At 36.7% G+C, this 27,357-nt stretch overlaps 1 protein-coding gene across 1 annotated transcript in view; it reads left to right on the forward strand.

Moving 5' to 3' along the window:
• Positions 1–3,051: 3,051 nt before the first annotated feature.
• Positions 3,052–27,357, forward strand: part of LOC5572098 (potential E3 ubiquitin-protein ligase ariadne-2) — a 74,506-nt gene continuing 50,200 nt past the window's right edge. The window contains exon 1 of the mRNA XM_021842456.1: positions 3,052–3,819. Within this exon, the coding sequence (XP_021698148.1) occupies positions 3,750–3,819 (70 nt within the window). The 5' untranslated portion in view covers positions 3,052–3,749. The remainder of the gene's footprint in view (positions 3,820–27,357) is intronic.

The following is a 27,357-nucleotide window of genomic DNA, read 5'->3' on the forward strand; positions in this document are numbered from 1 at the left end:
AATTTAGAAGCGTCTTCTCGAGCCAAGATTAGACTAATAACTGACAGTATTTTTTTTTTTCGTTTCCATATCACATTTTCTCTAGGCCTGCTTATTATACGTTGTTGATTGAATAGATCATTTGTATTCTATTCATTACTTCCTCACATTATTCCCTTTTTCTACTCTTTTCCGAGTGTGTTCAATTTCCCATGTTTTATAATTTACACATTATACATACTTAAATAATAACTTATTCTATATTCTTTAAAAGGTTTGCTCAACTCGCGATTCGTTTTGCCAATGGACCTTTATTACTTTGATCGGTATAGGATACACACGTACATAAAATATTCAACTCAAAGCTAAATTCTTTGCATTGGTATACCTTTTGAGAAGCTTTCATAATTCATGTGAAGAAATTCGATTTGACATAGAAATTGGAATCTATGCGATAATAGAACGCATTTTCGTACTCTCTGATGTACTCGCTACTGCGTTGATTAACTCTGACAAAAACTAAATACTACGAAGAATTGGATTCCAAGAAAAGGTACAAATATGACCTTGCTGAGAAGATTGCAAAGTTTAACATCATAGTCTTCTGAGAATAACATTTTTATATCTTTGAACACAAGAAGACTTAGTAATCTAAACTGTTTGTCATCGAACTCAAATCGTCACAATTTTTGCTATCGATGTTCGGAATTCAGACCATAGAGTACTTTTTTTAAATTCTTCGTCTGTGTTTTTTTTGGATCTCTTTCCGATATATCTGCTTAGAGAATTATTATCTGCGTATCATTGGAATAGAGCAATAACATTTTCAATTATTATTTATCCTCTTTCTTATCCTCCTCCGACGCTAGTTGAGGTAATGTAATCTATTGTTGGGCTGAAGAACAACACGGCTGCGGTAAAGGACGAGTTCCGGTCCAAGCTTGTCGAACACGTTAATAAACACGAACTTCTTCACCGTATCATTTCGAAGATATGGGAAGAGCAACAATAGGGTCCTAAAGCCCTGTCCCAATTTTAGTGCCAAACGCTTAAGTTTAAGCCAAGAACACATGTTTACTCAATTTTCTAATGTTTTCCGTTGGTTTGAGCCCAAAAAACATTTTTTGAGATTTTGTCACATCCTTTGGCTTAAACTCAAATTTTGTGTGTATTTTGTTTTCCGTGCCCCTTACGAAATGTCAGATAGGAACAACCCCTGTGGTGTTTTTGTCGACTAAGCGAACGTCAAACATGATCAAAAGTGTCAAGGTTCATTTATGGACCAAATTTTTAAATTAAAGTTAAAACATGATATAGCCATTATTTGAGCCGGAAAAATTGTCAAAGTTGTTACAGTAACATGCTCTTTTGTGTTCTTACATAAAAACAAGATTTCATTAAAAATTTTAGGACCCAATTGTTTTCTAGTTGGTAGGATGGTCTCATTTACGCTTTGTACAAGAAAGTGCAACGACTGAAGCGTGCAGCTACCGAAATTTACCACACATAATTCGGCGTACAAATCATGTCTGGAATTCTTTTAAATAGATTGAGACTGCTTGAGGAGTCCTACGTCGGTGTATACCAAGCTGGTTTTTTTTAAAGAATCAATCAATTACCCTGTGTCCAATACTATATAAATTATGGGATTACAACTTGCAGACTAATTATCTGTTTGTAGCTTTCAAAGGTGCGTATGGATTAGTGAAGACAAACTATGGCCGAACATGGATTTCCGGCAAAGTTGATTGGACTGATTCGTGCAACGATTGTAGAATCGAAATCATATATACGATATTTCGTCATTGTTCATAACTTAAGATGAATTTAAGCAGGCTTAAATTTTAACAAAGCGCTCGAAGGTGTCATTATTACACGTTCCCAAAAAACAGTACCATTATCCTTATATGCTTCTTGGCTTTGCGTACGATAACGATTCATCGGGATTGGCCGTCGAGGAGTGGACGAAGTATTCCTGCCTTTCACGAGAGAAACAACGGACTCACTATCAGCACCACAAAGACGAAGTACATGATAGCTGATGGTCAGCGCTGGCCCGGTCGGACGGAGGTGGATATTGTCAAGCGTATAAAACACGGTAGGCTGCGATTGACTGGTCACATTGCCCGTATGCCGGAAGAACGTAAATCAAATAAAATAGAGATCAGAGAATATTTTATAGAAGTAACGAGTCTTAACAGAGATCTAGGAGAGAAAGCATATTATAGCACCCGTTGTTTTATTCTAAGTTTCCATAAATTTGTCCGCCTGTCCCGCCGTCAAGAGCCTTCCCAGTTGCTATCTGTCGTCTTTGTAATTAATTTAGAAGCGTCTTCGCGAGCCAAGATTAGACTAATAACTGACAGTATGTTTGTTATTTCGTTTCCATATCACATTTTCTCTAGGCCTGCTTATTATACGTTGTTGATTGAATTAGTAGTTTACGGAACAAGTTGCAGAATGATGATTTTTACAGCACGAGTAAAAAGTGCTGTAAAAATCGAGTTCTGCAACGAGTTACGTACAACATTTTTTTGCAATTTCGTAGAAGAGCACACGATGGTATAATAAATTATATAGGAATGCGTACACTAACTTTTTACAAATTGTTGTGATATGATTCATTACGCAACTCAAAACAGTTGCGTAATGAGAAAGCGTTGCGTAATGAATCATTACAGCACTGGTTTCAGTTAGGTAATGACTATTTCCGTACTGCATACTTCAGTGCAGGAAAGTAGGCCGTTTCATGACAGATTGGCGTGATGAAAAACATTTGGTGGGTGGGTGTAGAAAATGACCATTTTTGGCTTTATGAAATTTGTGAACAAACCCATTACTTCCTCACACTAAGTTAACCCTAAAATGTTTGTTTTTACAGCACAGTTTTTTTTGCGTGCAGATGTCGCAATCTCAAAATTTGTACTTTTGTTTTTCCGTGTAAAACTTTTGACACGAGTCTACTTTATCGGCTTTTGTCTCATGTAGTGGTGCTTTGTTTACACACTGTAGTAACTTGTGTGAGTGTCGACTTGCTTTGCTTTGCTTACGCGTGTTGTTTGCGTGCGTTCATTCGTTCGTTCGTTTCAGTTTGAGTGCAGCTTTCAGCCTTGACGTTTCTACGATTTTATTTTGTGAACCGTGTGCTCGAGCGAGTGTATGGGAATACTTACCTACCTTCTTGATTTTACTTCAAACTAGTTTAATCGAAAATAAGCTCTGGTCCTCGCGTAACAACTCGTGACGATTATCTGGAACGGGATTTCTGTGTCGGGAACCGCGGGTCGCTATTATTATTGGTGAAAAAGGTGATCCCGTGGGCATATATGCGATAAGAGTTGTGTTCGACGGCAGAATGCTTCCGGGTGCTTCCTGATTTATGTGGATTTCATTATTCCCCCATCGCAGTGGTATCGATATCTTCCGTCGAGGCCCCACCAGAAGCAGCTTGAAGTCTGCTCACGTCGAGTGTGTTAAGGTGTAAACAAGCCATCAGAGAGGTAGAAAGGAAAAGGTGCTGAATTCAAGGTGAAATAAAACTTTCCAGCTTCTAGCTAATGCCCTGAAGAAAGTTTCTTGGAAGAATAGAATCAGCAAAGGTAGTGATTGTGATTGTGATCCTCTGGAAGCGAAGTGCACATATTCCTCAAATACTTGGAATCCATCCTAATTCTTTGGGACCGTAAAAAGTGGTTCCGCATCGGTGCTTTGCTGTGAAACTGAAACGACAACCAGGAAACGGTGGCAGTCTAACCTGAGATTCGAGCAAGATGGCAGATCAGGAATCGGACATGGAATACTCATCCGATAATGACGAGTTTGAGGATTACTACAATTCAGGTGAGTGTCCTATCATTTTCGCTTTCCTATGTAGGTATTACGAAATTTGTATCGTAACCCGTTTCAACAGGGAAAGGTTCACAACATATATTGGAACTTGTGTATTTTTTTCTTCTTGTTTCTGACGGGCACGGTCCGTAGGATACGGCAGTGCTTCCAGATAGGTCTAACTTTGGAATTTCAATTCAAGTCTTTGAAAAGTCTTTAAGTCATTTAAAGTCCCTTTTTCAACTCAAAAGGTCTCTATTGAGAGGTGAATTATTCATGAACAAAACTTGTTATTTTGTTATTTATTTTGTTTGAAATAAGAGTTCTCATAACTAAAATTTGCTCCTGAATTACCATTTGAATGGCATTCCAAACCAGTGTGCATCGTGATCGTACCCTCGTGTTGGGCGTACACAAATTCTTTCTGTTTTGGAAGTTTTTCAAACTACCTAAAGCAATAAAACAGTGCTTCTCAGCGTCCCTTTTTTCTACCTATTGATCCTTTTCGATCCTTGTTTGGACCCGTTTGCGAAAGCTGGCCGTATTAACCCTTCTCGGACACCGTCTTGGGAAAACATCTCTTAGAAGGTCACGTTTTCTTTCGTTTATTCACTAAACATGGTTGCTATTACAAACGAAATGAAGGGTGAATCTCTGAACTCACAACTTCCTTCCAAAAAAGTGGGATAACAAACTGTCACTAAACGTGGCAAGGATAAAATAATGGACGTTTCTCAGGAATGCGAGCTTGCTTCCAAGTGTGATGAAATGGTTAATGTTGATATTTGCGTAGATATGAGTAATCAGTTCGAGACACATTTTCCGAACATTAAATTGAAGCAACCTATAGTCCAGTCTTTTTAATTCAAGTGAGGAAGCAATGAATGCTACCATTAATTTGGGGGATTTAAGCAGGAGATCTTGAACTTCATTGGAGGAGTCAAGGTTCTCTCCAAAATAGCAAAGAAAAGAAACTGTCGTGTTTTGCCAGAAACACTTATAGATCGCAAACTTCTTCTCGAACGTCTTGAAGAGATGAAGCCCAATTTTTCTACTTATGACGACAAAATTGGACGTTTGTTCAAGGTCCTCTGGAAAGGTCTCTCATGTGGCTATAAGTCACCTGAAGAGATCAAAAATAGAATAAATGATTTACTTGGATTTTACCCAAACCAAGTAATTATTATGAAAAAGAGAATCCAATCTGGCATTGTTATTATTATTATAGCTTTATTAAGGAGATTTTGTCGGCTGCTTGGGCACGTCAGGAGCTAATCATCAATATTAACCTCCTTTTCCCGAGCAGCCTAGATAGCCGCGTAGTGTCGGTAGCGGTTGTTTCAACTGGCTAAGAATTAACACTACGGACTGCCTGTTCCGGTGGTAAAAGCGTAAATGCGTTTTACACAGTGTATTCTGTGCTCTTTCGCCTTTGGCGACTTTAAATAGATACCGATCTGGTTTTTTCGTTGCTGGTCTTTTTCGTGCTGAGATTGCAAAAAGCTTAATCCTGCCTAGTTTGGGTAGTGGCTACGGTTAGGTTAGCTCAGATCAATCTTCAGCATAAAAGAACAGCAACGATCAATCTTTGCAGACTCATGCAAAATGGTGCAGCCCAAGTGGCGCTAGTTCAAGAACCCTACTTTCGTAGAGGAAACTTCTATCTAGGTAACCTTGTGGACCCAGTTTTTGCTACTTTCAGCAAACTTGAAATGGCAAACTCGCGCTCCATGCCCCGCGCATGCGTGCTCGTAAATAAAGCAATCGTTGCTACACTCATTTCTGAGTTGACGACCAGAGATGTATGTGCTGTCACAATCGATGTTTCTGTTGGTGACCTCAACAGGAAATACGTCTATTGTTCGGTATATTTACCACATGATGAACCATCCCCAACGGATGACTTCAAACGAGTTGTCGTACACTGCGTAACAAAAGGCCTTCCGCTGATTGTAGGCAGTGATGCCAATGCTCATCACATCATCTGGGGCAGCTCAGATATCAATTTGAGAGCCTCCAGTCTGATGGAATACTTAAGTAGTACAGACCTTGGATTACTTAACATAGGCAATCGCCCAACCTTCATGGTTTCTAATAAAGAAGAAGTGTTAGACATAACGCTCTGCTCGAATAGAATCAGTCACGAGTTGACGAATTGGCATGTATCAGATGAGGAATCATTATCTGATCATCGCTACATCTTCTTTGAACATTCAAATGTAACTGCGCAGACTTTGCGTTTTAGGAATCCCCGATCAACAAACTGGGAACTCTATATTGAATTGGTTGCGACCAAATTTCATGGATATTCTCCGTCCATTGAAAATCCAAGTTATCTGGATGATGCCGTTGATACTACAACATCCTACATTATGGAAGCTTTTGAAGAAGCATGTCCTCTGCGGTCTGTAAAGACTACAAGAGGGACCCCATGGTGGAATTCCGATCTGACTAGACTCCGAGCTAGACTCAGGAAACAATGTAGAAGGAGTTGGAACAGACGCCGTTCAGCTGGATCAGAGTCGTTCAAGTCGGCTCGCAAGGCTTACAAGAAGGCTCTTCGTTCTGCTGAACGATCCGGCTGGAAAAACCTTTGTACAAATGTTTCCAGTTTGAGTGAAGTCAGTCGGCTGAACAAAATCCTTGCAAAATCTAAGGATTTCCAAGTGAACGAAATTCGCTTACCTAATGGTGACTTTACTTCTTCCGATGAAGAAGTTTTAGAATGTCTATTCAATACACGCTTCCCCGGATGTGTGGACATAGCATCTACGGATGAACCAAATGTCTTTTCATGTAGTTACGAGTCTCTGGCCTCGGTTCGCAGTATCGTAACTACTGAATCGATTCAATGGGCACTTAATAGTTTTGCTCCTTTCAAATCTCCAGGAGCGGATGGGATTTATCCTGTTCTGCTCCAAAATGGGTTTGAGTTTATCAAACATGTTTTGAAAAAGCTACTTGTAAGCAGTTTTGCTACCGGGTATATTCCCAGATCCTGGCGTGATATTACTGTAAAGTTTATCCCGAAAGGAGGCCGTGCGTCGTATGAAGAAGCGAAGAGTTTTAGACCAATCAGTCTGACCTCTTTTCTTCTGAAATGTCTGGAACGCATTATCGCTCATCACATCCGTGATGTTTATTTGGCAAACATACCTCTTCATGTGAATCAACATGCTTACCAATCTGGAAAGTCCACGGTGACTCTTTTACACAAAGTTGTATACGATATCGAGAAAGCATTCGCTCAGAAGCAATCCTGCTTGGGTGTTTTCTTGGATATTGAGGGTGTCTTTGATAACGTGTCTTTCGATGCCATATTGGAAGCAGCACAAAACCATGGGCTACCTACAATGATTACCAATTGGATTCATCAAATGCTCAAAAACCGAAATCTCTTCTCGACATTGCGTCAAGCAGCGATTCGAAAATTGAGTGTTTGCGGATGCCCCCAAGGGGGAGTCTTGTCACCACTTTTGTGGAATCTCGTAGCAGATACGCTATTGAGGCAACTCAATAATAGCGGTTTTCCAACATATGGATTTGCCGACGACTATCTAGCTCTGATAGTTGGTATGTGCATAAGCACCCTATTCGACCTGATGCAAAGTGCTCTTCAGGTAGTCGAGAATTGGTGTCGCCAATATGGCCTTTCGGTTAACCCGAATAAAACATCTATTGTTCTTTTTACGGAAAGACGAAACCGCGATGGAATTCGACCTTTACGTCTTTTTGGCACTGATATTAATGTGACTGATTAAGTAAAGTATGTCGGAGTCATTCTAGATTCCAAACTTTCATGGACACCTCACATTGATTTCAGAGTCAAAAAAGCTTGCATGGCCTTCGGTCAATGCCGGCGAACCTTTGGTAAAACTTGGGGCCTCAAACCCAAATATATCAACTGGATTTACACAACAGTTGTTCGACCAATATTGGCATATGGATGTCTTGTGTGGTGGCAAAAGGGCGAAGTGAGAACAATCCAATCAAAATTGGGCCATCTCCAAAGGATGTGCTTGATGGCGATGTCTGGTGCGTTCTCTACAACTCCCACAGCAGCGCTCGAGGCCCTTTTCGACGTTGCGCCACTACACATATATCTTAAACAAGAAGCACTTTCTTGCTCTTACCGTTTATGGGTACTGGATCTACTGGAGAAAAATCCAGTGAATCGTAGATCTACACACACTTCGTTGTTTCCACTTTTGGTGAATTGGGACAAAATTGTCCTTGCTCCAAGTGATCTCACAATTGCTTGTCACTTTCCTTTCAGGACATTTATCACACAATTCCCTTCACGGGAAGAGTGGACGTCTGGCTATTTGGAAAGAAGTATATCAAACAATATAGTATGTTACACTGATGACTCCCTTCTTGAAGGTAGAGCTGGTGCAGGAGTATATTCTCGTGAGCTAAGGCTGAATCAGTTTTACTCACTTGGTAGAAACTGCACCATTTTTCAGGCGGAAATATTTGCCCTTATGTGTGGAGTGCAATCAGCACTTCAACAGCGCGTAATGGGTAAAGTCATATACTTCTGTTCAGATAGTCAAGCTGCTATAAAAGCTCTCGCTTCGGCCAACTCAAGGTCGAAGCTTGTTATCGCATGTCGAACTCAAATTGAGGAACTGAATTCAGTCAACTCTGTAACTCTTGTATGGGTACCTGGCCATTCTTCCATCGCTGGAAATGAATTGGCTGATGAGCTAGCTCGCGATGGAGCATCGCATGACTTCATTGGCCCTGAACCGGCTATTCCAATTTCGAAGTGCTGGGTGAAGCTTCAGATAAATTCTTGGGCGGCAACTCAGCACAAGCAATATTGGAATAGTTTGGAGTCATGTCGTCAAACAAAATTGTACATTACTGAGCCATCTCCAAGGGTGGCGAAGTAGTTAACAAATCTGTCAAAGCAGAATTGCAGTCTCTTGGTCAGAGCGTTGACAGGCCACTGCCGACTCAACTATCACATGGCAAATATTCAGCGTGCTGACTCATTTGTGTGTGATAGTTGCAACTCCGATTATGGAACTTCGTATCACCTGATATGTAACTGTCCAGTTTTTGCGCAAATGCGATTCCAATTACTTGGTAAACACTTATTAAGTGAAACTGAATTCAGAAGCCTGAATCTTCAGGACATTCTGTTATTCTTAACCCGCTGTTGTAATGAGCTATAGGCTCTCTTTACGCTCTTGCGTTTTGCAGTGTCCTTTTTAGGGTGCTGTTCGAACCCATTGTGGTATGGAGCTACATGCTCTCAATTCGCTTATGCGATTTTCCCTCTTCAAGGGACCCCACTCCTATTTCCTCCCATCTTTCCCTTCCCTTTCCTCTCCCATCGGGTAGATGATGAAATAGGCTCAAATATGGCGATGGCACAAATCTCCCAACTGGTGGGGAACGTGCCTTTGGAGCCGGCCTTCTGATACCTGATACCACCTGAAGAGATCAAAAATAGAATAAATGATTTACTTGGATTTTACCCAAACCAAGTAATTATTATGAAAAAGAGAATCCAATCTGGCATTGTTATTATTATTATAGCTTTATTAAGGAGATTTTCAGCCCTAGGCTGGTTCATCTCCGAATCTGGCATTGTTCGGAAAGGGCTTTCTCAAGAATATTATTTAGTTCACTTCAACAAAACTGATCTAAATAATATTAGTGCTTTAGAAAAAGCAAGACTTATGTTCGATGCCCTTGTGACATGGGAACAATTTCAGAAACCTTGATGACTCAATCAGGGTGTCTACTACCTGGAAAAACCTGGATCAGGGATTTTTATTCAACCTGGAAAAAACTGGAATTCTCAGGGAATTTCGGCTACACTCAGGGAAATTATTTTGAAACAGTTATAAATTGTAGAATATGTTGTTTTTATAGTACAAAATCTCCTCAATCACAATTCTTCTTTGGTGTTGGTCTCTAAAGTCTGTATTCCATAAAAAATATCGCTTAAGTCACTTTTTTAATCTGCTTGCAGTGAATAATGGTGCAAAATTCTAGAGAGACTCCAGAAAAAAACTTACAAAAACTATTAGACGACCATTTCACAAGTTCTTAATGACATTTTTCTCATATCTTGAGGAATGCTTTAGGCCAATGTCAGGAGTTCTAGTATATTTTTCCATTGATTTCAACTTGAATATTTTCAGAAATCCTAAAAACCCTAAAGCACTCCAACGCTTCCACAAAAGTTTATTCCAGAGGTTTTGGAAAAACTTTTTCGACATTTCCACGAAATCCTACAATAATTCCTAAGCCGATTTTTTCATTTATTTCAGGCATTTGCATGAGGATTTTTTTTTTCAAATATTCATCTATGATTTCTCACAGGAATAGCTCCAACAAGCCTTCAAGCATTATTCGATGATACCTATTATATTTTTTCCCAAGAGTTCCTCGATAAATTTGACCTAGAATTCATTATTAAGTTCCTCCAGAAATTGCTCTTGGAATTTCAAAATATTGTTGCTGCAGTTCAAACATTTCTATAACACATTTTAAATTGCATATAACACATTTAAAATTGCCTAATTCATCTATTGAAATTTATCAAGGCGTACTTAGAACTCACACAAGTTTTATCTTGGATTTTCTTTCGAAACTCAAGGCAGATTTTTTTTATTTTCTCCAGAACAATCTATAAAAATCTTTGAAATGAATACCAGCTTTCCCTGGATGAATGACCACAAAAAAATATTTGAAGACTTCATTGATAAATTTTTCAAAAGAACTGGTGGAATTCCTGGAGAAATTGATTTTTTGAAGATGCTCTGAACGGGAATGCTGGAGGAAGTCCTAGGGAAGTCAATGGAATAATTTTTTGATGGATGATTCCAGATGTGGTTATCCTAGGAAAAAATCCAGATTGAATTACACAGTTCGACAAAAAAAAGTTGATCTGAATGCACAGAGACCGAACAATATTACTTTTGTAGTAACCCATTTGATTTATTTTCATATTATGAATAACATGTTAAAATAAATAAAAATGCATCATCCACCATTCATCGAAATTTAGAATGGTTGCGCCCCTCGGTTTTTCGTCTCCTTCAGTTTGACAGCAGCGAATGCGCATTTAGACCTCGTATCTCTGGTTTCACTATTATCAGCTTCGCCGTTTTGCTACGCTCTTTCACACGAACCATCATCACTATCGCCCTTCTGCACTCTCAGTTTCAAATGCGGCCCTGCTGCCACACTCAATGTCAAATGCGCCCGGGGAGAAGATGGGCGAAATTGACATCAAAGTTCGTATGGAAAGAGAAAATTAAATGCACCTTTACGTTTTTCTCATCTTTTTCGCATAAAACGTTATTTTTTTTGTTAGGTGAATAATAGTAGTGGGCTGATAAAAAACGGTTGATTTTTGTTGTTGTCAAACTTGTTTTTTTTTTCAAGTGGGTAGCTAAAAATCATCTTTTCAAACATTACCGCACATTCGGCCGTGATATGTTTCTTCATTCAAGTGAAAAACAAAGTGAAATATCAATGCAAGGTGAAAATGGATAACTCAAAATGCGATTTGGTTAGAAGTATTTTGTGTAACATTTGTGGTTTTAACATGCCAAGACACAAGCAAATAAACTTCAATCCACTGGTAAGTGACAAGAACAAATACAAGTACTTTAGAAGGGATCCACAAATCAAAGATTTGTCTAAAATGAATCATTGTGTTTGCGATTCTACCCCATTACCCTGAATGCAAAAATTCTAAAGTGACGGAGCATCTGAAGGATCTTTTCCCAAAATTAAGTCACATGAAAGTTGAGATGGGCCTAAAATTCGAAATATATTTAAAACCACTGATTTTGATAACATATTAACAATTGATAAAAAATCTGCTTACCAAAATTTCAAACTTTTTTGTGCTGGTTTTCTGGGGAACCATAAAGCTAACAACCACAAAGAACTTACAAGTATCATGATGGCTAGCTATAAAATATTAAACATTAATGTTACATTCAAAATGCATTCTTTGATTTGTCATCTTGCAAGATTTCCTTCAAACCTTGGAAGTTTTTCAGACGAGCAGGGTGAGCGAGCACATTTAAATTTCAAGGACGTTGAACGACGGTTTAAAGGAAAAATAACGTCAATGCAATGGTAACATATTGTTGGGGATTAGTTCGACAAAAATATCCAGAAGGACATTAAAGACAATCACCAATCAAAACAAAATATTTCGTTGTTCAATACATGTAGAAAAAAGGTTGACAAAAAGTATCATGAGACATATATTCCATTTTATTTTTCTTAATCCGAAATTCTAATTTAAATTGTAGCAAAAGTATAAAAACGTGATGTACAAAAAATAATGCAGAAGATGATGTAGCTGCAAAAAAACTCTACTATTATCTCAAAAAATTGTAAAACAAACAATAAATTCGTTTTGAAAATGTATATTTTTGATATTTGTGAAAATGCTTAAAAGTCCAATAGCTGGTGGATGGTAGAATCACTAAAATCGCTTATTCCAACCTAGGACAGGACGTGACAGCTCAACTAAGACTGCCCAGTTGTTTTTCAGTCGATAACCTTGACGATACAAAAGTCAGTGCTACCAGTTTTCTTTTTAATCTTGTTTACGAATTCAAACATAAAGGCTCATAGTGCACGCTTCATTCATTTAATGCAATTGAGGATGCTATCTTTTGTAAAATTTGGTTGTATGAATGGAACCGGCGATATTTTTAGAAAAAAAATGGCGCTATTTCCATTATTTTGCTCTCAATTACGTATTTTTTTAATTTATTTTAGTATTGTAGGAGAGGGATTCCACGGAGGCATGCAAGTCGATTCTGATCGACCATTTCAAAAATATCTGAAACTTTGCACAGTTTTTCAGTTCCATCTAAATCGTCATTTTCCGATATCAAATCTTCAAGTTGAGTCACGACTAACTTTTCAAAAGGGTGTATGTGAAAATGGTTCAAAAATATTCAAAAAGCTGCACAGCAAAAACGGTTCGTTCGATTGTTAGACAACTAAAGAAACAAAGTTAGACAACTAAATAAAGATTCCAAAAAAAATACACACAGTAAAAAAAAAATTTTTTTGCATCAAAAAACATCATTTTTGTCACAAAAACTCAAATATCTCAAAACCCTATCGGAATACCAACGTAATTTTTTGAGGGAAAACGGTCCATTATATTAGCTATCTACCATAAAAATTTGGTGATGGTAAGCCAATAAACAAAAAAGTTATGACATTTCAAACATTTCACAAATTTGACACTTAGTGAAATTTTTTTTTTTTCATTGTTAATTTTTTTTAGGACCGCAGTTTGTTCCTGATTTTTTTGTTAAGGGTACCACATGAGGTTAACAAGTTGTTTTCATGATATTTTATTTAATTATTAATAAAATATCATGAAAACAACTTGTTAACCTCATGTGGTACCCTTAACAAAAAATTCAGCAACAAACTGCGGTCCTAAAAAAAATTAACAATGAAAAAAATTTTTTTTTCACTAAGTGTCAAATTTGTGAAATATTTGAAATGTCATAACTTTTTTGTTTATTGGCTTACCATCACCAAATTTTTATGGTAGATAGCTAATATAATGGACCGTTTTCCCTCAAAAAATTACGTTGGTATTCCGATAGGGTTTTGAGATATTTGAGTTTTTGTGACAAAAATGATGTTTTTTAATGCAAAAATTTTTTTTTTCTGTGTGTATTTTTTTTGGAATCTTTATTTAGTTGTCTAACTTTGTTTCTTTAGTTGTCTAACAATAGCATCTATTAGAAAGTTAGACGCGATCCAGTGTTGTGATCTAAAGTCTTGATAGTGTCATATTTTTTATTGTACGTAACTGAAGAAAAATTCTCTCAATAGTGTTGAAACCTTTTGATAAAAGAAACCTATAAGAAATCTAATATTGAAGACAAAAGCTACAAAAAAAGTTTTCTATACAGGTATACGACTAGTTTACCTGCAAAAAGTTTACCTCGTAGAGAACAAGGCGGGTCTATACCCAGGTGATCTAGTATACGTAAAGCAGGTCGGTTTTCTCGGCGCTGGTTTTCTCCACAAAGTTAAAATCTGATTACACCTGGGTATAGACCCGCCTTGGTAGAGAATAGACTTTGTTAATCATATTTGGGAGAAAGCGAGTAACTTCAACAACATCAAAAACATGATAGGTACATACTATGAACATACTCACGAAAAAGCTAAAAATATACTACCACTATGGTTATAAAAGATTTAATAGTAAAATTTTTCTTCAGTCAAGCAAACGACACCAAACTAGTCAGTAAAAACTTAAAAGTGATTTTGTTTATTAAAATCTAACGAGCAACATGAGTAGTCGCTTTCTCAACTGTTGCAGGCCGTTTGCAGAAAAAAAGTGTTCGAAAGAGCTACGAAATCTCACCGAAAGCACCATAGATAAACTGAAAGCGGCTGGTTATGCTCCAATGTCTACATTGAATACAAATTTACGCATTTGTACGTCCTGCCGTTTAAACGTTGACAAACGGGCAATCTGTACATCATCGGTGGATCAGGTTGCAGGAAGTTCGAAAACAACAACAACTGAGGAATTACTAGATGCACCGACAACAACTGAGGAGTTACCAGAAGTACCAAGTGCAGATAGTCTTGCCACGGTACCATCAGCGACATCTGTTTCAACAAATCAATCAGAAGATGAGTGCATCCAGAAGGTCAACATCGAACGCTTCAACGAAGGGATAGCTGGAATAAAAGTGACTCCGATTAAATGGACGAAGATGGGTTACGTCAATTATTCCGAGAAAAAATACCGTGAAATCAACGAAGCTGTACGAAGAAACCTCTTCAAATTAGGACCTGAGGATGTGGAAAATACAGACTACGATGAGGTAATTATGAATATGAAGGAAAGGTTCTCGAATCTAGCCACGACAAGGAAAGAAAAATTATTGATTTTGTCGATGCTGCCAAGCTCGTGGTCTATTCAAGACGCCATTGATGAGATCAAAACAAATAGAAATACAGCAAAAGAGGCAAAACAATTCAAAAATAACTGTCTTGCAACCAAAAATGCTAGGTCGAGTACTTCATTAACAGATGAGACAAAAGAAAAAAATAATTCAATATTTTGAAGACGATGAAGTAAGTAGAGCTATGCCTGGCCAAAAAGATTATGTATCTGTAAAAAAAGATGGAAAGCGTCAAGCAATCCAAAATCGATTAATAATGACTACTTTGAAAGAAGCGTATACACGCTTCAAGGAAATCAACGAAAATATTAAGGTAGGTTTTTCCTCATTTGCAAGCCTTCGTCCAAGGCAATGCAAGCTTCTATTCAATTCAGGAACACATAATGTTTGTGTGTGCACAACACACGAAAATATTAACCTAATCTTACATAGTTTGAAAAGAATCAATTTATCAAAGGATATTAAAATGTTAACTGGTAGTCTTTTGTGTGAAAATACAACATCAAATTGCTATCTACGATCTTGTTCGGATTGTCCAGATTCTTCATCATTGGAAAATACTTTATTCGCTGAGTTTGAAGAAAATTATATTGATCAGTTATCATTTGAGCAATGGGTGACCACGGATAGGTGTGACCTAGAAACTATTGTAAAACCTGTAGATGAGTTTGTGTCATTTTTTTGCTTGAAATTAGAAAGTTTAATTCCTCACGACTTTATTAAAACAGAGCAATCCCGCTTTTTAAAAAATACGAAAAATACATTTTTAGGTGAATTTTTAGTCATTTGTGATTTTTCTGAAAACTATAGCTTTGTATTGCAAGATGAAGTGCAGTCCCATCACTGGAACGTACAACAAGCTACAATTCATCCATTCGTTATTTATTTCAATGGAAGTACGCAAATTGAACATTTTAGTTTTATTGTAATTTCCGAAGATTTAAGACACGACTCAGTATCTGTAAATTTGTTCATTGCCACAATGATTAACTTTTTACGCGTTGATAAGGATAAAGAAATCAGAAAGATATTATATTTCATGTCTGATGGAGCAGCATCGCAGTACAAAAACCGTAAGAATTTTTCGAGCCTATGTCAATTTAAATCAAAGTACGGAATTGATGCAGAATGGCATTTCTTTGCTACGTCACATGGTAAAGGTCCTTGTGATGCTATTGGAGGAACCATAAAGCGCATGGCCACAAGAGCAAGTTTAGCCAAAGAACGTGAGCATCCAATTAAAACTGCAAAAGAACTATTTGATTGGGCGAATCGCAGAAAAGAAGAAGATTTAAAAAAATTAGCATTTTGTTTTACTACTACTGAAGAGTACGAATTAACGGCATCAGAGCTCAGCGAGCAATATAGTAACGCGAAAACGATCCAAGGAACCCAAAAATTTCACTGTTTCATTCCATTGTCAGAAAATAAAATTAAAGCAAAACTATACTCCAACTGTACTGATAATGATGCAAAAGTGTTCGATATTGTAAAAAAATTGAATAACAATAAATAAATAAATAAGTATTAATAAAATGTTTTCATGATCTCATAACGCATACCCAAATCCAAAACTTTTAAAGTTTATATATAACATTTAGAAACTCATCGATCATACTCTAAAAAAAATATCCTGGTAAACAAAATTTATTTTCGTGTAATCTGTTAATTCATTTTAATTTATACATATATACATATACATATAATATTTATACATATACATAATATTTATACATATAATATACATAATACTAATGAATACATGAAAACGACTTGTTTAATTCACGCAAGGTCCTTAACAATAAAATCAGCAACAAACTGCGGTTCCCGTAATAATTTACACCGAAAAAAAAAAAATTTCTACTAAATGTGAAAATTGTGACATGTTTGAAATGTCATAACTTTTTTGTTTATTGGTTTACCATCACCAAACGTTGGTATTCTGATAGGGTTTTGAGATATTTGAGTTTTTGTGTCAAAAATTATGTTTTTTTAATGCAAAAAAAAAATTTTTTTTTACTGTGTGTGTATTTTTTTTTTTTTTGGAATCTTTATTTAGTTGTCTTACTTTGTTTCTTTAGTTGTCTAACAATCGAACGAACCGTTTTTGCTGTGCATCTTTTTGAATATTTTTGAACCATTTTCACATACACCCTTTTGAAAAGTTAGTCGTGACTCAACTTGAAGATTTGATATCGGAAAATGACGATTTAGATGGAACTGGAAAACTGTGCAAAGTTTCAGCTCAATAGAAAAAAATGAATTAAAAAATTTACCAAATTTTGGTGCTGTTGCTTGGAATCACTCAGGAGCACAGTCAGTGCTACCAGTTTTCTTTTTAATCTTGTTTACGAATTCAAATATAAAGGCTCATAGTGCACGCTTCATTCATTTAATGCAATTGATGATGCTATCTTTTGTAAAATTTGGTTGTATGAATGGAACCGGCGATATTTTTAGAAAAAAAATGGCGCTATTTCCATTATTTTGCTCTCAATTACGTATTTTTTTATTTATTTTAGTATTGTAGGAGCACATGTGGTACACTTAACAACAAATATAAATAGATTTAAAAGAAAAAGGTTTCATGAAAACTTTCCAAACTTTCGATGAAAATTCTAATTTATGAACTAGCAACACGGCCGGGCAAGCAACAATGTGCCCTGTTGCAATCCAACTCAGCGATGTAGATGTAGGCCTTTGCCAAAACGAAGTGGTCTTTTTTGACAGGCAATTGGTTTCGTTTTTGTACTTTGACTTGTCACGTCTTGTCTTAGATTTCAACTATTTATATAAAATATTTCATCATTTGCAATACTTAAAAAAGGGGGTGTGGGGGAATCCATTCAAATCTTAATACACTCTTCATATTGAATTTCAAGTTTAAAAAAAAATATGGCACATGAATTCTGCTATCCTGAAAATAAAACACTGTGTCGGGTATAAAAGTATACAGGTTATTCTACTGGTCTTGCTCTTCTAGACATAGAAAAACGACAATGTTTGGGATGAAAGCTTGATTGAATTAAGAAAAACTTTAATTTCTCAACAAACATTGTTAGAATAATCTAAAGTTATCTGTCAAATCGTACACTTCAGGTTAATTATTAACAGAACTCCAAGTCTGAAAGATATCCTGTAAGAGCTGGTGTTCCTCAAGGCAGCATTTTGAAAACAAACATTTGGATTTCATCTCGCGAGATTGTTAGTTCTGAATGCAGCATTCGATAAGGAAATACATAATTTTATAATCGCATAAGCCACCAAGTAAAATATGAATTTTAATTTTGCGACGTCACATCCATCGACAATTTCTTTTGTGACTGTTCTCGTCGTTCGTGCGCGTTTGAAGCAAACTGGTTTAGTTTATTTCAAGCATGCACCTACAAACCATCAACAAAAAAACTTCTAGAATCTAGTCTACGGCTTAAAGGTTCCCGCGTTTTTCAACAATAGCAGTTGTATTGGACTAGTCCGCTCACAGTGACGATGTGGCGGCGGGCTTTGGCTGAAAATTAATGAGAAAAAAACTAAACGTTTTGCTTCTGGTTTCGTTCCATGTTTCTGAGAGGGAAGACATCATATTGGTAACCGCATTCAGCGAACGAAAGCGAAACGACGCGTGTTGTTGCTGTGTTATGCAGTCATAACGCAACTTTATGTATATGTTCCCCTGCATTGTGCTGTATTTGCGGCGGACATAAATTTATCGTTTCATGACATTTACATCCCTCTTCAGATCCAACTGCGCAACGTGTGCAGTGTCAGGTGTGGTATATGCTGGGGAAGGTTTAATCGTAGGTTCTACCTGTTGACGTGCCTATGTTTCTGTCGGGATGCATAAACTGCCTCCCGACAATCAATGATTGTCTGATAAACATATTCATCAACTAGTTTTATGTGGGCCTTCCTTAGCCGAGTGGTTAGAGTCCGTGGCTACAAAGCACAGCCATGCTGAAGGTGTTTGGGTTCGATTCCCGATCGGTCCAGGATCTTTTCGTAATGGAAATTTTCTTGACATCATGGGCATAGAGTATCATCGTACCTGCCACACGATATATGATTGCGAAAATGGCAACTTTGGAAAAGAAAACTCTCAGTTTATAACTGTGGAAGTGCTCATAAGAAAACTAAGTTGAGAAGCAGGCTCTGTCCCAGTGAGGCCTAATGCCAAGAAGAAGAAGGGCTGGTAGCGACTAAGTGTCTTGAAAGTTCAAATACCGACGAATACAAACCTGAGTCATTTCTTTTTTGAAACGTAAAAAAACATGAAGTCGTCGTAAAAAATAATACCGTCGTTGGGGGTGAGAATGGGTATGTACAATTTATTTATTGAATAACTATCGCAATTTAACTCCAATAAGCTTCAAATTTGGTGTGTATGTACTTTGATGGTACATTAACAACTGTTCAAAAAATTAAAGAAAAATATTTATTCACAGCGGCACCACAAGTGAATGAAAAATGACCCAATCTCACCCCATAGAGGGGGTGACATTGGGTCACTGTACAAGGTGTCCGCAAATTATCCGTACAAACATTGAAGACATGGCTCTATACAATCAAGCATTATAAATTCAATATTCTTGCATGGTTTTAAACATTGACTTATTATAGTCTTAAGAAATAAGTTTGACACATTTCCAATTTCAAACATTTGCAAAACCAAGTCAAATGTATTGAAGTGTCTTAAAATGAGCTGTTTTTCGAGCTTTAAGACGGAAGAGAAATGTCCATAGAACTTACTGGATCTGAACCATATAATTTCCTATTTTCAGTCTAACTTGAAGCCACTAAACTGCAGATAATTTCAAATGATAATAGGACATTTGGATTCATCTCTTTTAGATTTTAGGGATAACACACCTCCACTATAACTAGCGGCCCTCAGCAAAAACGTCTTCGAAAAATTTAAATTTGCCTATCTCTGTAACAAGCAATCATTTCGAAATTATTTGAAGTTGTATTTTGTGTAAACATATAGATGTATTATAAAAGGAATATGGACATTGATTTTTCATTGCTTTCAATGCGAAATCATCTTTCCAATATTTTGCTGTTCGGATAATTTGCGGACACCCTGTAATTAAAATAACTTGAAAAAACCGAATTTAGTAGTATACCATTTAATTCCACTAGAGTTTGTATCCTTTGACAGATACGCGTATTTCGACCTCAACTGTAAGGCCGTACTAGACTCGAGTCTAGTACACGACACTGAAGACGGCCTTACAGTTGAGGTCGAAATACGCGTATCTGTCAAAGGATACAAACTTTAGTGGAATTAAATGGTATAGTACTAAATTCGGTTTTTCATCTACTTATAGGTATTCTACTAAACAGCTCGAAGATTTATTATAAAATAACTTGTTTTTGAGAATATGATTGCAAAACCATTCACAGCTGAGAAATATTGATGAAATACGATGCAAGTAAGACGAAAAGATATCTAAAATGTTTCACAAGTATGATAAACCCACTTAAAAGAACGATTTTACCAACAAATTGAAGAGCTATGAGAAAAAATATATAAAACCCAACATTTACCGTCAAGTTTACATAAATTTTCTTATTTTTTCCCTCAAATTGTCTTCAAAGTCTCATCCCCTTTGCCATAAACCATATTCAGTTTCCCCAAAGGTGTACTGAAACAGTGATTATTTTAAACCTTCGCAAATAGTTAAATTTCGGTGCGACATACAACGATCAATACATTTCAGGCAGAGGTTCACATCATAATCCCGGTATTTCAGCGATCCAACTCATTTGTACTTCCGTGAAATGTTTGTTTAACATGAGAACACTGATAAATAATTAAATTCCAAAATAAAATCCATTTGATAAAATTTTACGATTTTGCTGCGCACGAAACACAGTTGCTGGTTTGAGAAATTGTCAAAATGCGTTGTATTGTCGTTCAATGCACGGAATACTCAAGTAGACTTGTTTGAAGTTTCAGAGATTCTGTGTTTAGAAAGAATAAACACATCTTAATGAAAAAAGAGAACACAGGCACCGTAAAATGTCAAAAAAGTGGACTTTCAATTTCATTTACTATCGCTCTTGCTTGACCCAATCTCACCCCCTTTTTTATGTTTTAGACACCGTACCGAAAAAAATGAAATTTTGGTGGAAAAATCAAATAGATTCCGGAAAATACGTGTGAAGTGTCATGGAGAGACTTTCTACCTGCTACTAATATAACGATAGAGGTTAAAGTACGTGCGTGATCCTTTGCACAGGAGAAATTTATTGTTGTAAATTTTATCTAATTTTAACATACAAGTTTATTGATTTAGTAAATAAAAACTACTATTTCTAAAAATGTATATTGTGATGCATTCCATGTAATAATATGTTCCCTGACATATGAATAATAAATTTTAGTAATATCAGCGTTATTAGCTGAAATATTGCATAAATCATATTTTTCCGTTTTGACCCAATCTCACCCCCTAGACCCATTGTCACACCCATCGACGGTACTCAAGGTTCTTCAAGGTTCTTACTTGAGAAAATCTAGTTTGATTTGAAGATTTTTTCCATAATCATTTCAACAATCAACCTAGAGAAACTTCCAAGACTTGCTCTGAGTTCATCAGATTTTCATACAGGTTTATCAGCGGTTATTTGAGAGGGTAGAAGCAAAGGGGTGTGTATGTGACCAAAACTATTTGTCAGAAAATCCACAATAGAAATTCAGCAATTTTTCATTCCATACAAATTATATGGAAGTAAAAAAATCAAAGGTATCTACACCTTAATGCTTTCCGTGGGCCCTTTGTTTGAAGCACACTACTAGACAAAGGACTAGCATGCAACGCCCAGTGGCACAATCGGAAACCATTCCTTACGAAATGTTTGCCGGACTGAAGCGGGATTCGAACCCACACTCCTTGACACGATACGGATAAATGCATGATGACACTAACCGCACGGCCATTACGCCCACAATATACATTTTTTTACCTAACTCAAAACCGACCAAAATGTCACTTACACCCCTTTTAACGATTTTCTTTTAAAATACTCTCGGATTTTTTTTCACGTATTCTCCTAATAATGAACTTAACTAAAGGACCTATGTAACACTGAGAGATTTTCTCCTGTCTCTTTCGATTATAACAGTACAATACTGAAGTTATGGAGAAGTTTTTCACTATAGATTTAAAAACAATATCTTTGGTTTGCATTTCATACAAAAGAGGTTAATGTGGCTCAGTTAATGATTGAAGAAAAGTAAGCAAAGAGAATCCCTCAGTGTCAGATAGGTCCTTTTGAAAAGTTAGGCGAGAATTCCTAGAGGACTTCCTTAAGAAATTCCGGGAAGAATATCTGAAGTAATTCCTGCACAGTAAAAAATAAATTAATATCGGTCGACGTACGTCCTATTTTTAATACGTAGCTAAAAATGTATCAACAATCGGACGTAAGTGTGTTTGACCACATCAATTATACAACAACAGTGCGCATCGTACCTTCGTGCTGTGCGTACACGAATTCTCTCTGCTCTTGGAAGTTTTCTTAAAAACTACCTAAAGCAATAAATCAGTACTTTTCAGTACTACTAACAGTACTTTTCAGTACTATTTTTTCTACTGTTGATCCCTTTACGATCCTTGTTTGGACCCGTGCCTTCGATTTTTCGTTGGACCCGTTGGCGAAAGCTAGCGGTGGTAATCCTTCTTGGACACTGTCTTGGGAAAAAACCTCTCGAAGGTCACGTCTTCTTTCGTTTATTAACTAAACATGGTATTAAAAACTAACAAAAGGAAGGGTGAATCTCTGAATTCACTACTTCCTTCCAAAAAAGTGGGTTTTAAAACTGTCACTACACGTGGCAAGAATGGAAGAAAGGACGCTTCCCCGGAATGCAAACTTTCTTCCAAGGGTGAAATGAATAATTGTATCGAAATGAGCAATCAGTTCGATGCTCTAGACAAATTTTCCGAACACCAAATCGAAGCAGCCTCTAGCCCAGGCTCTTTGTTTCAAGTGAGGAAGCAAAGAGTGCCGCCTATCGTGGTCAGTTGTTCCGAATTTGCGGGATTTAGGCAGGAGATCTTGAACTCCATTAGGGGAATCAAGGTTTCCTTCCAAATCGCAAAGAAAGGAGACTGTCGCGTTTTGCCGGAAACTCTTAAAGATCGTGAACTTCTTCTCAGACATCTTGAAGAGAAGAAGTACAATTTTTTTACTTATGACGACCAAACTGAACGTTTGTTCAAAGTTGTCTTGAAAGGTCTCTCAAGTGACTATAAGTCACTTGAAGAGATCAAAAATGGAATAAATGATTTACTTGGCTTTTCCCCAGTCCAAGTAATCATTATGAAAAAGAGAACCCAATCTGGCATTGTTCGGAAAGGGCTTTCTCAAGATTATTATTTAGTTCACTTTAACAAAAAAGAACTAAATAATATTAAAGCTTTAGAAAAAGCAAAACTTTTGTTCGATGTCCGTGTGACATGGGTACATTTACAGAAACCTGGAGGAAATTACCAGAACCCCACTCAGTGCCGTCGGTGCCAAAAGTGGGGTCATGGTACAAAAAATTGTCGCATGGATGCTAAATGCATGATTTGCGGAGGTTCTTCTCACGCTAAGGACGTCTGTCCTGTGAAAGAAGATACCAGAAAGTTTGAATGCACCAATTGCAAGGGCCCTCATAAAGCTAACTTTTGGGAATGCCCTTCACGCAAGGGTCATTGAGGCTCGTGCCAGGCAGATGAAAGATAATATCCGTTACGATAACGGTCGTTTCCGCAATTTGCCTGGTAGAGTATTTAAAACCTGGATCTAAACTCAAAAGAGATCCTAACTTTTTTGTTTATCGTAATGATCGACTTGATGGGGCGTGTGGGGGAGTTGCAATCATCATTCATAGGCGTATAAAACATCAACTGTTTTCATCATTTGAAACTAAAGTTTTTGAAACTTTAGGTGTTTCTGTTGAAACACAGTTTGGTAAATATACTTTCATAGCTGCCTATTTGCCTTTTCAATGCTCTGGACAGCAAGTTAATCTGCTCCAAACTGACTTGCGAAAATTGACTCGCAATAAGTCAGTAGTCATTGGTGACTTTAATGCCAAACATCGGTCATGGAATAATTCTCAAAGTAATTCCAACGGCAGAATTTTATTTGATGAGTGCTCTTCAGGTTATTTCTCAATTCAATACCCTGATAGCCCTACGTGTTTTTCCTCTTCTAGAAATCCATCTACGATTGACTTGGTCTTAACCGACTCTAGTCATCTTTGTAGCCAATTAGTTACTCATGCTGATTTTGATTCTGATCATGTCCCTATTACATTTCAAATATCCCAAGAAGCGATTCTAAATCCTGTCAGCTCCACTTTCAATTATTTACGAGCCGACTGGAATATATATAAAACGTATGTTGACTCTAATCTTGATGTTAACATTTCTTTAGAAACTAAACTTGATATTGACAATGCTCTTGAAACTTTAACAAATTCCATTGTTGAAGCCAGAAGCATTGCAATTCCAAAATGTGATGTAAAATTTGAATCCGTGATTATAGACGATGATCTTAAACTCTTGATCCGTCTTAAAAACGTGAGGAGAAGGCAATTTCAACGCACTCGCGATCCTGCTATGAAAATTATATGGCAGGATTTGCAGAAAGAAATCAAAAAGCCTTTTGCTCAATTAAGAATCAAACATTTTGAAAATAAAATTTCTCAATTGGACCCTGGCTCTAAGCCCTTTTGGAAATTATCTAAAATCTTGAAAAAACCTCAGAAGCCTATACCGGCATTAAAAGAGGAAAACAAATTATTACTAACTAATTGCGAAAAAGCTCAAAAACTTGCTATGCAGTTTGAAAGTGCGCACAATTTTAACTTAGGACTTACTAGTCCAATTGAAAATGAAGTTACTCAGGAGTTCGAAAATATTCTCAATCAAGAGAACGTTTTTGAAAATACCTGGGAGACTGATTTGGAAGAAGTGAGAACTATTATTAAAAAATTCAAAAATATGAAAGCTCCTGGCGATGATGGAATTTTCTACATCCTCATCAAGAAACTTCCAGAAAGTAGCTTATCATTTCTAGTTGATATATTTAACAAATGTTTTCAATTAGCATATTTTCCTGACAAATGGAAAAATGCTAAGGTTGTTCCAATTTTAAAACCAGACAAAAATCCTGCAGAAGCTTCTAGCTATCGTCCAATCAGTTTGCTTTCCTCCATCAGTAAACTTTTTGAAAAGGTTATTTTGAACAGAATGATGGCCCACATCAACGAAAATTCAATTTTTGCCAATGAACAGTTCGGATTCCGCCATGGACATTCGACCACTCATCAACTCTTACGTGTAACAAATTTGATCCGTTCCAACAAATCTGAAGGCTATTCTACTGGTCTTGCTCTTCTAGACATAGAAAAAGCATTCGACAGTGTTTGGCATGAAGGTTTGATCGTAAAATTGAAAAACTTTAATTTTCCAACATACATTGTTAGAATAATTCAAAGTTATCTGTCAAATCGTACACTTCAGGTTAATTATCAGAACTCCAGATCTGAAAGACTTCCTGTAAGAGCTGGTGTTCCTCAAGGCAGCATTTTGGGACCAATATTATACAATATTTTCACATCTGACTTACCTGAGTTACCTCAGGGATGTCAAAAATCTTTGTTTGCGGATGACACAGGCCTCTCCGCCAAAGGTCGAAGCCTGCGTGTCATCTGTAGTCGATTGCAAAAAAGTTTGGATATTTTTTCTTCATACTTGCAAAAATGGAAGATTTCTCCTAATGCTTCCAAAACTCAACTAATAATATTCCCAAATAAACCAACAGCTCTTTATTTGAAACCTTCAAGTAGACATGTTGTCACGATGAGAGGGATTCCAATAAATTGGTCAGATGAAGTTAAGTATCTAGGGCTCATGCTTGATAAGAATTTAACTTTCAAAAATCACATTGAGGGCATTCAAGCCAAATGTAATAAATATGTAAAATGTCTCTATCCCCTTATTAATAGAAAATCAAAACTTTGTCTTAAGAACAAGCTTTTGATATTCAAACAAATTTTCAGGCCAGCCATGTTGTATGCTGTACCAATATGGACTAGCTGTTGTAATACCAGGAAGAAAGCTCTGCAGAGAATTTAAAATATAATTTTGAAAATGATTCTGAGACTTCCTCCCTGGTATAGTACCAATGAGTTACATAGAATATCCAATGTTGAAACATTGGAACAAATGTCAAATAAAATAATAAATAATTTCAGGCAAAAATCGTTACAATCTTCTATTGCCACGATTAATGCGTTATATGTTTAGGGTAAGTTAGGTTAAGTATATTTAAAGCGTTTTTTTTCTCTTATAAGCAGGTGAAATCAACTCACCTGTAAAAAATCGGAACTGCTACGGCAAATGAAATGTTATATGTTGTTGACAAAATGGTAATAAAATCTTAAATTTGTTTTACCAAATTAGGATGATAGTGTTGTCTAATAACACAGAACACCTAGATATAAGAAATGAATGTAATGTTTGGAATGATACTAATAAAGAAATTAAAAAAAAATTATGCAACAATATTCCGCTCAAAACCGCTTGGAGTAGCAACACAAAACTTATAGCAAATTAAGCTCACTTCACTTAGCGTGGTGAGATGACCGAAAGCAGGTATCGGACGCAACCAGGGTTCAAAATTTTTGCAATTCTTCTTCTTCTTGGCATTACGTTTTCACTGGAACAGCTTCTCAGCTTAGTGTTCTTATGAACACTTTCACAGTTATTAACTGAGAGCTTTCTTTGCCAAAGTCGCCATTTTCGCATTCGTATATTGTGTGGTAGGTACGATGATACTTCATTCCCAGGGAAGTCAACGAAATTTCTTTGCGAAAAGATCCTGGACCGACCTAGAATCGAACCCAGACACCTTCAGCATGGCTTTGCTTTGTAGCCGCGCACCTTAACCACTCGGCTAAGGAAGGTCCCCTTAGTTTTTGCATACACTCAAAATAATCCAAACGTCATTGTTACGTGAAAACATACGGGGTTTTTTTCCATCGCACTTTTCACGTAGCTCTTACGTTAATCATAGGTAGCCCAGAATGAACGCATGAACTTTTGAACTTCGTTCATTCCACCGGCGCTACATGTAAGAGCTACGTGGATTTTCCGGTAGCCTTTACGAAGCGTTTTAATAGGACCTAGTTTTGCATTAAATTAACTAGAATAAAGACCAACCTTATCTCTAATAGGCTTTGGAAGAAAACTCATTCCCAATTGGAAAATGCAAACAAAACTAAAAGATTATGATATTTTTATATTCAATCTGAGCATTGTCAATCTTGTTTCCCAAATGTAGTGAGTTTGTTCTGTTTTGTTGCAGCCTTCGCGTGCTATAATTGATAGAGGTTATAAATCAGGTGTAAAATATCAAGTAATGCAGGGGTTCTTCGGTATTCAAAGCATATTTACCTTAAAATCAATCTAACACAGGATTTAAAGCTCAGCAGCTTCTGAAGTTCTGCAAAAAATCAAGCGGGCGCCATCTTAGGATTTGCGCTCAACACCGAATGTACGTACAATATGCAGATGTCAAAATGAACTTAGGCACCTACGTGAAT

The sequence above is a fragment of the Aedes aegypti genome, chromosome 2, assembly GCF_002204515.2.
Source record: "Aedes aegypti strain LVP_AGWG chromosome 2, AaegL5.0 Primary Assembly, whole genome shotgun sequence".
Lineage (NCBI taxonomy): Eukaryota > Metazoa > Arthropoda > Insecta > Diptera > Culicidae > Aedes > Aedes aegypti.